The sequence below is a fragment of the Leopardus geoffroyi genome, chromosome A3 (genome assembly GCF_018350155.1).
Source record: "Leopardus geoffroyi isolate Oge1 chromosome A3, O.geoffroyi_Oge1_pat1.0, whole genome shotgun sequence".
Lineage (NCBI taxonomy): Eukaryota > Metazoa > Chordata > Mammalia > Carnivora > Felidae > Leopardus > Leopardus geoffroyi.
This window is the reverse complement of record NC_059336.1, coordinates 105,537,464-105,551,528: the sequence shown is the minus strand read 5'-3', so window position 1 is coordinate 105,551,528 and position 14,065 is coordinate 105,537,464. Positions and strand designations below refer to the sequence as shown.

The 14,065-nt window shown below is 47.2% G+C and overlaps 2 protein-coding genes across 4 annotated transcripts in view; one reads left to right on the top strand and one right to left on the bottom strand.

The window, feature by feature from the left end:
* Positions 1–1,609, bottom strand: part of KCNG3 (potassium voltage-gated channel modifier subfamily G member 3) — an 84,561-nt gene extending 82,952 nt beyond the window's left edge. For 2 of the 3 annotated variants that reach the window (XM_045447017.1, XM_045447015.1), the window contains exon 1: positions 939–1,609. In XM_045447017.1, the coding sequence (XP_045302973.1) occupies positions 939–1,603 (665 nt within the window). In that variant the 5' untranslated portion in view covers positions 1,604–1,609. The remainder of the gene's footprint in view (positions 1–938) is intronic. The other variant, XM_045447016.1, reaches the window with a different exon arrangement.
* An 862-nt stretch (positions 1,610–2,471) lies between these two features.
* Positions 2,472–14,065, top strand: part of MTA3 (metastasis associated 1 family member 3) — a 224,164-nt gene continuing 212,570 nt past the window's right edge. Inside the window, exon 1 of the mRNA XM_045447009.1 lies at positions 2,472–3,194. The gene's annotated coding sequence lies outside the window, so the exon portion shown is untranslated. The remainder of the gene's footprint in view (positions 3,195–14,065) is intronic.

The following is a 14,065-nucleotide window of genomic DNA, read 5'->3' as shown; positions in this document are numbered from 1 at the left end:
GATTAACTAGTCCAATAATGTTTCTGGATTTGGGGCAGTTTAAATGTTTCTTCTTTTCCAAGGTAGTGATTTTTTCCCTCCCCACACTGAAGACCCTTCTGAAAGCCACAGTGTGTATCTTTGGTACCAAGCAGTGAACAGGTGCTTTGCTAACTACATACTTTGTAGGAAAAGAAGAGAGAAAAGGGCAGACATCCATTATTTAGAGTCTTTTGTCGTTAATCTCTTTGATAATACAATTCCATTAAAGTAGATATTATGTAGAGTGTTTAGAATGTGTGGCCAGTGCATAGTAAACCACATTTCACCATAACAATACTTCATCTTTTCAACCACCAAAAATTGGCAAATAATTCAAACTGCTCTTAGTCCAAGGTTAAATTGTAATGCTAACAATAAAAGTTTAAAGAAATCTAATTAGTTGCTATTTGCTCAAAAGTAAACTAAAAGATGGGAGGCTTGTTTATCTCTACCTGCCCTTCCCCATGCCTGGCGACTCGCCCTCAAGAAGGGAGTCTAGAGGCGCCTAGGTGGCTCAGTCGATTAAGCATCCAACCTCAGCTCGGGTCATGATTTCCCCGTTTGTGAGTTCGAGCCCCACGTCGGGCTCTGTGCTGACAGCCTAGAGTCTGCTTCAGATTCTGTGTCTCCCTTTCTCTGCCTCTCCCCCTCTCTCACTCTGTCTTTCAAGGGTAAATACATGTTAAAAAATTAAAAAAAAAAAAGAGGGGAGTCTAGTGTAAGGACCAGAGCCGCTTGGTCCCAGTAAATAGGGAGTGGGGAGTGAGGACAAACCCATCCCCTGGCTGGCCCCGCTGGGCCGGGAACCTAGCCTGGCTCGGCAGCCCGGAGGCAAATAGGACGGAGACGGGACCGACGGACGGGACGGACAGACGCGACAGGACGGACGGGACGGGCAGAGAAGCAGTGCGTCCTACCCGGAGGGCTCCCTCCCAGGGCCGGCGGAGTACCTGCTCCGGTCATCCAGGCTGCGGTTATCGGCCGCCGCGGCGCGCCAGTCGGGCAGTGTGCTGGCGCACAGCACCACCATGGACACGATCACGAACACTACCGACACGCTGGCCAGGATCTGCGCGGCCAGAGACGACGTGGGCTCCTCGAAGGTCCGCCGCATGCGCTCGAGCCAGCGCCTGGAGGGGGCCGCCTCGGCACCGCCCGGTCGCACCTCGTCGCGGCCCAGGGCGCCGGGCTCGTCGGCCGAGTAGAAGGTGTAGGTGTCGGACATGCGGTCGTCGAGGCGGCGCTGGCAGCAGTACTCTAGGTGCGCGCCCTCCAGGCCCCAGTAGATCATCTCGTTGTAAAATGAGAGCTCGCACATCCGCGGCGCGAAGCGCAGCTTTCCGTGGCCGCGCACGTAAAGCAGGATGAAGCCGAAGGCCTCCGAGTGCCGGTCGAAGAAGTACTCGTTGCGCTCGCGGTCGTAGTCGTCGCACACCTCCAGCACGTCGCGCTCAGAGCGGCAGCCGTGCAGCCGGCTCACGCGGCGCAGCGGGAAGTCCTTCAGCAGCTCCCGGGACAGCGAGTACCGGGCGCCGCCCACGTTCAGCACCACCGAGGCCGCCCCGCTGCGCCCGAAGGTCATGGCTGGCCGCCCCGAGGCCCCGAGGCCCGAGGCCGCCGCCGCCCCCCCCCCGGTCGCCGCGCGGGGCCTGCCTGCCGTTGGCCGACGGGGGAGCGCGCCGTCGGGGCCCGCGGGCTGGCCGGCCGGCTCTCGCTGCGGGCTCCGCTCCTGCCCTTCGCCGACCCGGAGACCCCTCGGCTCTAGCCTCCTCTGCGGCCAGGCGTTGCTGCTAGCGACGCTCCCTCGGCGCGGCGGTACCTGCAGGTGGCCGGGGAGTCCCCTCAGGCGTCAGCGCTGCGCCCCGTTGGCTGGGAATGAGACTGTCAGCGCCTGGGGGTGGGGGGTGCCCCCCTGCGAGGCCGGGGTGTCCTTTCAAAGCGGCGGCGCTGTGCCCCCCGTGAGGGGCGCGGGCGGCGGGCGGAGGCACCGGTGCGGGATGGCTCACGGTCCCCGGCGCTCCCTCTGGCCGCGGTTCCGGCAACCGCCCCGCCGCCGTCCAGAGGCGAGAGGCAAAGTGAGAGGGTTCGGAGGCGGCGGAGAGCCGGCTCCGCGAGGCGGGGGCGGGGCCTCCTCGCGGTTCCCCCTCCTCGCCTCCCGGCTCAGCTCGGCTCACCTCCCTCCACGCGCCGCCCTCCTCTGCCCACCCGCGCCCGCACCTCCCGGGCCCGCTCGGCTGGGATTCCCCGGCGCCCCGCCCTGGACCTCGGGCTCCCCGCCTCGTGACGCCGTCCTCCCCCTCCGCTCCCGCCCGCTGCGGCCAGGAGTGGTCCGCGGGGCGGGGAAGGGAGCAACGGGGAGCCCCGGGGGTGGGGGCGGCTAAGCCCCGCGGCCGGGGTGCCTGCTCCCGCGTGCCACCCGGGGCCATCAGGATGACTTGGGCGGCCCCCTTTTAACCGCTCCCCCCCCCCCCCCCGCCAAATGGAGGCGGCAGGAGGGTAAGGAGGGGTGAGGACTGGGGTGCAGGATTTGAGGAGCGGGGGCAGACGGCGTTTGGAGAGCTTTTTCCAGAAACTATCCGGAACCCAGCGCAGTTTCTGAGAGCGCCCCAAGGGATTTCTCAAAGAAGGCACCCCAGCAATTGCTTTTCTTGACGACTTGCTTTTCCTCTGGCGGCACGGAGACCCACATGCCGCTCTAAAGGCGACCACACACCCCAGCACCCAGGCTCGTTGTCGCCCTCCCGCCTGTCCTCCCGCGGAAGGGAGGGGCCCCACCCCCAACGTTGTGGGGCGCCGGTCCTAAAAGGGCGCCTACGTGTACCGCTCCTGAACACCCTCCCCCCCCCCCAGGACGCTTTCTGTAGAGTGGGGTGAAAGTCTGAGGAGAATCGCTCTGCCACTGGCAAGAACACAATTTTCCCGTAGCCTTCATCTGCGCCCTCCTTTTCATAATGTCTTGATTTCCCCTGTGCACCCCCGAGCCGGCTGCAGCCCTGGCTCTTGGAGCTTGAAGTGCCCTTTAAGGCTTCTCAGAGCGAACTGCCCTGCCTTCTGGTCGAAGCGCAGGGAGTGGGTTCCACTTGTCAGGGATTATTTTAAACTGCTACCTGCAATTCACGCGACATCCGACACCGGTAGCCCAGCCCGCGCGGTGACCGCCAGAGGCGAAACAGGTGAGTTGTAAGGCAAACTGTTCAATGCAAAACAAATACTGGAATTGAAAATAAGAGTGGGGTAGGGGTGGGGTGGGGTGGGATGCGGTCTTCTGACCGCCGAGTAACCCAGCTGGTTACTGGGAAGGGTTTTACTTTGCCCTTCACTTTTCATAATTTTGTAGGATTGTCCCGTGCCCACTAGAGGTCACCATAAAGAGTCATTTTGCCCTGATTCTAGTGTGGATTCAGCTAAAAAGCAAGACACCTACAAATTCAAGTGCCTATATCCCTCCTCACAAAGTAAAATCCCTCTGGGTGGTTTCTTAAAGAATGGAAATCTCTATATGTTGTTTATCCCTTGACTTGGATAATTTATCTTAAAAGCACTTAATGTGATTAAAAGCTCAAAAACAAGAGTTGTTTGTTTGCAAAGTAGCTACTAAACCAGGAAAACATCCTGAAGGAAATGAGTTTCAAGATAGATGGTTTCAAGAGGTGGTGGTCATGTGCTGGCAGAGAGAAAGAGAAAAGCATTCCAAATAGAACCTCAGATGTAAAGGATTAAAGTCTGTAAAGAAAGCTAATGCATTTGCTTGGCTCAAAGGAAGGGGATCTCAACTGCAGAATTTAGATTTCAAACTCGAAGTAATGGGATGCCTGAATGTTTTAATAACAAAAATGGCTTGATGAAAGCTTCATTCAGGAAGGTTCTTTTGCCCTTCAATTTATTCTAAGGAGAAGACCATTTCTGCCACCCAGGAATGGGAACCCCAACCCAAATCTTTGTAGATGAGGAAAAGCCAGTTCTTTGTTTTCTTTTCCCTTTTTTTTTTTTTTTCTTTTTTTCTTTTTTGAGGCAGTGTCAGTTCTGAAAAACACTGAGACCAAGGACTCAGCAAGGCTTGGAAATGGTTTGTTATAGGATATGAGAATGGAGAAAAGTTTGCGGATGTGAGCAGAGAGAAGAACCTGGCTTCATTCCAGCAAGAGCCAATTCCTCAGGGAGTTGTTGAAAATACCTTCTAGAAGCATCACAGCAACAGAACAACTATTTTGTTGATTATTTTCTCCAACGTTACTATATCTATTTCCTGTGTTCTGTATCTAAAATCCCTTTAAAGTCTGTTGACTGAACCAGTTGGAGAAATATCACATTTTAAATTAAATTTCAGCTTAGAAAACAAATTAATTTGATGATAATATAATTTGTGCCTCCTAGGTATATTTTCATAAAATTTCTTAGAGAGGTAGGTTTAAATAATTTCATTTGTTTCAAGAGTAATATGTTTATTTGATTTTAATATCATCAACCACTGCTGCCGCAGCAATACCCAAATCATGTTCTTTTTCTCCCCCCTCAAATCACGTTCTTAAACAAAACAGTAAGATGCAGAAATGATGGGCTTGTCTCAATATAATCCAGTTTAGAAAATATTCTTAAAAACTATGTTCTTAGAATTACTAAAAATTCTATTCCTTTGTACTTTCAAAAGACTACTTTGAGAATCATTTCATCTAAATTCTTTTCGGGATTCTGGATGATATTTAGGGCTTTCATAATATAAATCTTTAGAATGCATTAAAATTTAAAGGCACCAGGCAGAATTTTAGAGTTTGAAAGAACCAAGAGATTGTCTCGTCTCAATTTATCAACCCATTATTTAGGGAGGAGTAACAAGATGTCAGAGATGTGGCTGTAACTTGCCTAAGGTTCCCCATAGCAGCATTATGGTAGAGCCCAGGCTGGAACCGAGTTTTCTAGCTCCAAACTCTGGTCACTCGATCTCCAGCGCCTGTCTTCCTGCCACAACCTTCCATCTGATCTCTCCATGCTCCAGTTCTTTCCTTCCTCTGTGAATCCTGTATTATGCCACCAGACAGCTCTTTCTGTTCATTTTGATCAAGCCATTCCCCAGTTCAGAACCTTAAAGGACTATAGATCTGTGGAATTACAAGTTGTCTAATAACGAGTCTGAACTGGTTATTAAGGCCCTCCCTAGATTGAAATTCTGGCTGCACAATTTATTTGCTAAGTGATCTGGAACAAATTCTTTGAGCCTCGGTGTTGTCATCCATAGAATGGAGAGAATGGTAGCTTTATCATAGGGTGACGTGAGGATTAAGAGATCATATGAGGGTGCCCTACAGCTCAGGGCATGATACTAGAAAATTCACTTTGTGTATGCTTCCACTAGCCCAGTCAAGCCATGCACACTCTTATTCCTGTGTTCTAAATAAAGACAAATGGATTCCTCTAAAAATGTGACCAAGCAGGGGCGCCTGGGTGGCTCAGTCGGATAAGCGTCCGACTTCAGCTCAGGTCATGATCTCGCGGTTTTTGAGTTTGAGCCCCGCGTTGGGCTCTGTGCTGACGGCTCAGAGCCTGGAGCCTGCTTCAGATTCTGTGTCTCCCTCTCTCTTCTAACCCCTCCCCTGCTCACATTCTGTGTCTCTCTGTCTCTCAATAATAAACATGTAAAAAATTTTATTTAAAAAAAATGTGACCAATCACAATAGTAACCTAAAACATCAAAAATTCAGTGAAACGTGCTGCCCCTCATACTGCTGAGTCTGAGTGGAACACACATTCCTCTATCACTTAGCATTGCACAACTAGTTGTGCTCCGGGACTCTGAACACCCTGCCCCAAAGCTTTGTAACTTGAAATACCCTGTGGGCACTATCGGTCTTTGCTGCTTACTTATTGACTGCTTTGAAAAGCTCTCACTCTGCTGTTATTTCTTATTTCCAAGTGTTTATGGTTACACCAGCTTATTTCTCAGCATCTGCAGAATCAGTGGATGCTTTAAAAGGTCAGTTTTTTGGGGCGCCTGGGTGGCTCAGTTGGTTGAGCGTCCAACTTCAGCTCAGGTCATGATCTTATGGTTTGTGAGTTTGAGCCCCGCGTGGGGTTGGGCTCTGTGCTGACAGCTCAGAGCCTAGAGCCTGCTTCAGATTCTGTCTCCTTCTCTGTCTGCCCCTCCCCACTTGTGCTGTCTCTCTGTCTCTCAAAAATAAATAAATGTAAAAAAAAATTAAAAAAAAAAAGGTCAGTTTTTTGAACGGAAACATAGCCTTCCAATGTCTCTAATTTTATATAAAGGAAAGACTCTAATGACTTCACCTACTATGCACAGTTACCCAAGTAGAAGATAAAACTGCGACTTTTAATAAGTTGTCCTCAAAACCGTCCCACCACATGAACCCCGTTCTTTTTTTTTTTTTTTTTAATGTTTATTTATTTTTGAGAGAGACAGAGCATGAGTAGGGGAAGGGTAGAGAGAGAGGGAGACATAGAATCCGAAGCAGGCTCCAGGCTGTGAGCCATCAGCACAGAGCCCAATGCAGGCTTGAACCCATGAATCATGAAATCACAACCTGAACCGAAGCTGGACACTCAGCTGACTGAGCCACCCAGGTTCCCTGACACAAACCCTGTTCTTAACCCTGTTCTTAAACCCTGTGGTGAGAAGCCACCAGAGGGATTTTCACCCTCACCAGTGTCCTGCCTTATTCTCTGCTCCAGGACATTTTATGCTCTTAAAGCATAAAGGAACACTATCTTCCTTAAATCTCCAGCTTTGAGAAGATTACTGTGTAATCATTATAAGGGGAGGCATAATTTTACCTCCAGCATTTTAGGGTTTTTGACTGGGCCTAAGAATTAAGCTGATATAGGACAAATTAATAGACAAAAGCATACAAATTTAAGTTTTATGTGACCTAGGAGCCCTCGTAAGAAAACAAAGACCCGGGGCACCTGGGTGGCTCACTTGGTTAAGCATCTGACTTCGGCTCAGGTCATGATCCCACAGTTCGTGAGTTCAAGCCCCGCATCGGGCTCTGTGCTGACAGCTCAGAGCCTGGAGCCTTCTTCAGATTCTGTGTCTCCCTCTCTCTCTCTGCCCCTCCCCTGCTCCTGCTCTGTCTCTCAAAAATAAATAAATGTTTAAAAAAACTTAAAAAAAGAAAATGAAGACCCAAGGAAGTAGCAGAACCTAAATGCTTTTTTTTTTTTTTTTTTTTTTTTTTTTGAGGGAAAGAAAATCTTAAGCAGACACCAATGCGTGAAACCCAACGCAGGGCTCGATCTCATGACCACGAAATCATGACCTGAGCAGAAATCAAGAGTTGAATACTTAACTGACTTAATCACCCAGGTGCCCCACTTAAATGCCTTTATATCGGTTGAACAAAGAAAGGCAGTTACGGAAAAGTAACTAAAATATATGGGGAGGCTAAAGGAAGACAAATTGTTTTGACAAAGTCTGCTTGTACAGAACTCTCTCCGCTTCAACTTCTCTCATCCTTGATGATAAAAACGGTACTTAACTCCTAGTACAGGGAAGACATCTTCCATATGGGGGTTGCATCTGCTTTTAGAAAGAAAAGGGGGAAGATCAGAGCACCCTTCTTGTACCTGATGTTTTTGTAAGTGCTTTTAGCTCAAAGTGATCCTTATGCCAAAGTGGCATATTTTAGAGTGGCATATTCTGCTACCCTTCAGCATTAACAGCAAAAACATTGTTGGTGCCTTTTACAGAATGGCCCTTCTCCTTTATCTTCACCCAACCCTCATTCCTATGCTGCTATGTTGGATGGTGGTATAATGGCCCCTTCTCCCCGCTACCACTCCTTGCCCCTTGCTGCTTATAGTAACTGAGAGCCCTTACTGTGTGGCACCACAAGCTCAGCTTTCCACAAAAACCTCTTCCTCTAACCCTCACTTTCCAAATAAGGAAATGAGGCTTCAAGAGGTTGGACTTGCTTAAGGACCCACAGCTGCTAGGAAGCACTAGCCCCAGTACGGAAACCCAAAGTCCATGCAGGGTCTCCTGCCTACCATGTTATCTCACCACTGACTCCCCTCTCTACCAAGCATCAAATACCCCTGGGGAGGGAGGAACGATTTGGGTTGATCCAGAGACAAGAATCAGACAAATCTTGAAGGGGGTCATTCTACAAGGTAGCTAATCTTCAAAGAGTCACCTTCAGATCCTGAGATATTTAAGCAGGAGAGGATATAATGTCTGATATTTGCTTCAAAATAATCAAGGGAGGGGCGCCTAGGTGGCTCAGTTGGTTAAGCATCTGACCAGCTCAAGTCATGATCTCGTCGTGGTTCATGAGTTCAAGCCCCACATCGGGCTCTGTGCAGATGGCTCACAGCCTGGAGCCTTCTTAGGATTCCGTGTCTCCCCCTCTCTCTGCCCCTTCCCAGCTTGTGCTCTGTCTCTCAAAAATAAATAAGCATTAAAAATTTTTTAAGAAAATAAGCAAGAGCAAGTGGATTGAGGACATAGATGAAACAAGATTAACCATGAGTTGATAATTGTTGAAGCTGAGTGATAGAGTTCATGATATTAATCTCTCCCCATTTGTATTTTTTTCAAATTGTCCACAATACAAAAATAAAAATAAAAATTTTAAACCTTGAGCTTCATTTTTTTTTATTTTTTTTTTTTTTTATGTTTATTCATTCTTGAAAGACAGAGACAGAGGGGCGCCTGGGTGGCTCAGTCGGTTAAACATCCGACTCCGGCTCAGGTCATGATCTCGTGGTCCGTGAGTTCGAGCCCTGCGTCGGGCTCTGTGCTGACAGCTCGGAGTCTGTAGCCTGTTTCAGATTCTGTGTCTCCCTCTCTCTGACCCTCCCCCGTTCATGCTCTGTCTCTCTCTGTCTCAAAAATTAAAAAATTTAAAAAATTAAAAAAAAAAAAAAAAGACAGAGACAGAGCACAAGCAGGGGTGGGGCGGAGAGAGAGGGAGACACAGAATCTGAAGCAGGCTCCAGGCTCTGAGCTGTCAACACAGAGCTCAATGCGGGGCTCGAACTCACAAACTGCAAGATCATGACCTAAGCCGAAGTCGGACGCTCAACCAACTGAGCCACCCAGGCACCCCGAGCTTCATTTAAGCTTATTTATGAATGTTGACAATTATTCCTTCACACCAGATCAGAATGTACTTCTTCATGATGTCTATAATGAAGAGTCCCTCTAATTTCTCTAGAGTATAAAAAAGCTGAACACACATTCGACAGTGCCTATTAAAATTTTAAATGCATACACCTAATGGTCCAGCAATTTTAACGCTAGGAATTTATCCTACAAGTAAATTCACATATTTCATAGAGACGTACATTTAAGGATCATTGCACTGTTTTCAATAGCAAAAGTCTAGAAAGTACCTAAATGTCCATAATTAGGGGACTGTGCTAAGTCCTGTGCTATGGGTTAAATTATGACTTCTTTATATTAAAGATACATGGATATATTGGGGTGCCTGGGTGTCTCAGTTGGTTGAGCATCCAACTCTTGATTTCAGCTCGGGTCATGACCTCAGGGGTCATGGAATTGAGACCCACATCAGCCTCCACACTGAGCATGGAGCCTGCTTGGGATTCTCTCTCTCTCCCTCTGCCCCCGTGCTCTGCTCATGCTCTCTCTCTCTCTCTCAAATAAAAAATAAATTTTTAAAAATACATCGAGGGGCGCCTAGGTGGCTCAGTCGGTTAAGCGTCCGACTTCAGCTCAGGTCATGATCTCTCAGTCCATGAGTTCGAGCCCCAAGTCAGGCTCTGTGCTGACAGCTCAGAGTCTGGAGCCTGTTTCGGATTCTGTGTCTCCCTCTCTCTCTGACCCTTCCCCATCCATGCTGTGTGTCTCTCTGTCTCAAAAATAAATAAACATTTAAAAACAAATGCATGGATATGAATATATGATAAGGCTTCTGAAAGGATACATAAAATACAGTTACGGGTAATTGTTTCCTAGTCGAGGGACTGGGAAGGTTAGAGTAAATATGAGACCTACTTTTATTGTAAACCTTCTGTGTGTTTTTTTTCTTTTAACTGAGTTCAAAGATTATGTTTTCAGTTTAAAAAAAAAAAGTTCAAAAAAGAAAAATTCTCAGTACATGTCCTCCTACCAAATTCTCTTTTCCCTTGGGCCAGTTCTTGGTGTATCCTGCTCTGCTTAGTTACATCTGGGACCAGGCACCCACTGCTCCCTCTGCCTGGAACACTCTGACCCAGAGCATTATGTGGCTGCCTCCTTGTTTCTCAAATCTCAGTTCAAAGGTCACTTCCTTGGAGAGGCCTTCCCCGAACACCCATGCTAGTGTATGAGCCTATTTTTTTTATCCCCTTATCAGGATTTTAAAAAGAATCATCTTGTTCATCCACCTGTTACTTGTTTATCATCTGTCTCCCCCATCAGACTCTGCTCACTCCCTTCGAGAACGGGCCTGGGGACTGGTTCACAGCAACGTCCTAGAGCAGCTCCTAGAACAGCACCGGGCTCCTTGCTGAAGCGCAATAACTGTATGTTGAATGAGGGAATAAATGACTATTGTTTTTGATTAAAATAATGTTCTAAATCAAAACAGGAATGCTTAAAATAATGTTCTCTGTGGGCGCCTGGGTAGCTCAGTCAGTTAAGCACCTGGCTCTTGATCCCAGCTTAGGTCTCGATCAAGCCCCACCCTGGGCTCCATAATCGGCATGGAGGCTACTTTAAAATGGTACTTTAAAATAATGGTAATAATAATAATGTTCTCTGCGTGCTGAACTGGCGGTGTCAGTGTATGCATAATAGTGAAGTTAGAAATGACCAACTTGAAAAAAACAAGCTCTTTCTGAAAAGCCACTTCAGTTTCGTTAAATGACTGGCATACTGGCAGAGAAGATCTTGGCACTGTTTTCCCCCAGACCTACAGCGTATGCCAGCTCCCTAGCATTAAAAGCACTGCAGAAGCTCTACTCATTTAGCAGGCCCCAACCCTGGGTCAGGCCCCAACCCTGAAGTCCTTACCTAGCAAATGCTTTCATTAGAAAAATTCTTGGAATCAGTTCTATTCGTGTCTGGGTCCCGTCATCTACCTGTACCTGTCCTTGGAGGAAGGACATATTGTGGAAGCAGACTAGAGGCTTCAAGGGAAAAAAACTGGCCATGGCTGAATTAAACACTTCAAAATTATTACCAAAAAAATAAATAAAACTGTCCAGAAAGGGTTGGATGTGGATCCAGGAGGTTCTGTGTATCTTGGCTCAGGAACTATAGAAAATATGGAAAGTAACCTAAAAGGCTCTTGCCCTGATGGTAGACTGACATCTCAGAGACCCTACTGGCTGATTGGGTGTTCCAGATCAGCAGGAGAAGCTTTCCAGCAAAGCAGGCTTTGAGCCCAGACAGGAAGGAAGTGGGAGAGCCAAGCAGAGAGAGAGGGATTCCCCCACTTTGCCCCTTACCACATCACAGGGCATATTCAAACAGCCCAAGAAAGGATTCTACACACAAGAAAAATCAAAGACATTTTCAAAATGAATGAAAGTTCCCTGCTGCGTTCTATCCATTCTGCAAAGAAGAGAGCTGCCTTTATCAACATTAATGAACCAAAATTAACTAGTTTAGGAGTCTGCTTTGAAAAACACCTGCTGTTCTTACCCTTCTGTCCCTGTAACAATCTTGTTTCCCTGCCCCACAATCCCAGCCCTCCTCCCCACCCCCACCAATGCCCACTGCTATTATTTCTGCCTCAGAGGAAAGATTGGGGCTGGAGTTGACTGAAACGAAGCTTATGGTATTCCTGGAAATGATCTTCTCGTAGATGCAACCAAAATAGCATTGGCTCCACACTTAATAATTGATACACTCTTCAACAGCGATTGCATTTTTCGCTAAGGTACAGGATTTAAAATACAGACTGTTTTTCTCCAGTTCTTAACCGGAGATAAAATCATCCAGCTCCGGTTTGTGTGATCCCATACCCTTCTACGGCAAAACCCCAGCCTCTGTTTTCCCTGAGATACATGTCCAACGGGTTAGCAAAAAGTATGCTTTTAGTGGAAAGCTGAGAAATGCAGCAATCTGGAAGATTTACAGTTTTTAAAGGAGGTCTGGAGCAGATGCAATTACGTCGGTATAAGCCTCGCTAAGGCCTGGGTCGGAGAACAGAGCCAATGGCTCAGCAAAAAATGCTCAACTGAGTGCCACGTGGCTAAGTGGCATCAGATCCTATCTTCAGACAGGACCTTCCTATGCCTGAGAGGGACCTTGCCCTCTGCTTAACATTTGTTAGTACCGTCGGGCTTCCAAGGAGGATTTTTCCTTTCCAGAGAAAACTAATCACAAATAAAAAATCTTTGTAGCAAAGGAACACCGAGAAGCTTTTTATACCCTTTCACTAGCTTCTATTGTGATGGATGAAACTGCAAGAACAATTAGAGTAAATGTCAGTGTAAATCTCCAAAGAAAGAAGAAAATAGGCTTACCAAGTTCCCTTTGCCGATGCCAAGGCATTCTCTTCTCTCGATGTAGTCTGTATTTAACTTAGATGGTGTCAAGGGATCAGCAGCAAACGCTCAATGACTATACCAGTGGGCTATCTCAGTAGCAACAGATACTTCACGGAAAGGGAGAAATTGTGAATATAACTCCCATTGAATCAGCATTAGTCAGGACTTTCCATTTATAGTTCGCTGTGATTTCCCCCTAGTGACCAAGTCAAGAGTGATATTTATATACCGTATAGATTAAACATTGCTAAGACATCCCCTCACTTATAGGACCCTTATGGAAACCAGTTTGAATGGTGCCACTCAATCCATTCTCCCAAACTGTGAAAATGCAAGGTATACAAGTAACCCTGCCGCTTCATTTGAGGCCGTCACCATGGGATCCTCTAGAGGAATGTTCACTTTTGTCCTCACTTCTAACCTGCTAAATAATCAACTAGGCACATAGGAGAGGCTGGCATCTCCGGTTACCCCTTCAGGGGGCAGCCCATTTTATCTCTGCCTTAGCAAGTGCCTTGTTGGATGTTTCGGGTATTTTTTAGATGTTGAACTATAGTGATTCATATTGCAAAAACCGATTAGGGTCAGAAGGACTTTAAGGAACAAAATGAGAACAACTTGGAATACTTGCCATCATTGAGCTTCAGTGGGTCAATCTTCTCAGTTTCACACATATCCTTGGAACTGAACATTTCAGGAGCTAAAAGAAGAACCTGTCTGAGGGCCACGAGGAGGCCTAGAAAGAAAAGACCAGTGACCACACCCAGGAAAAGGGATGGGTTCTAAGTTACGAAGAAAGTGGCCTCCAGAGACCACATTGTCAATGGGAACACTACACTTAAAGCTATCACGGGACATAGCTCCATGGAAGAGTATAACCAGACTTATCAAGACCTGCTGGAAAGACATTTGGAAAGTTAGGCCCAGCTGATTTGAAGTCCAGGCAATGAGACCTGGAATCAATAAGCTGGGAATCAAGGAGACTCAGAAGGCCAGAGAAGCACACAGGTCACCAGGCATCCCAGGCTGGTCTGAGAGGCAAATGGAAGCTCATTCTCAGGAAGGCCAAGGAAAGATCTCAGACTTCCATCAGACCAGCAATACTGGCCCTCCTCCTCCCCCTCAGGTTGAGAGATAGAAATGAGGGCTCGAAGAATCCCAGTCCTGTAATAAGGAAAGTTGGAAAGATCATGGTTATCTCAGGACAAGAAAACTGTGCTGCTAGCTCACCATTTTTATGCTCTTTGTACAAAATCTATACTTTCATGTTTTCATTTGTGTGTGTGTGTGTGTGTGTGTGTGTTTACTTTAAAAGCTCTTTCTGTAAAAGCTCAGTTTGTGTTTATTAAACCGAAGGGAAAGGGATTTGGGTTTCAGGGCAATAGCCACAGAGATAAATTTTAAAAACACCATAAATATTGCTCCCTTTTCCTTTGATCCAGGCTTTTTATTAAGCAAAAAAAAAAAAAAAAAAAAAAAAAAAAAGGACACATCTTCATGAAACTCAGTGGACCCTGGTTTAGGGTCCCAACTCAACCCAGGTCCCTAGGTGTCCAGCTGACTGCCTTTCTCCTTCCCCACCAATGGGTTT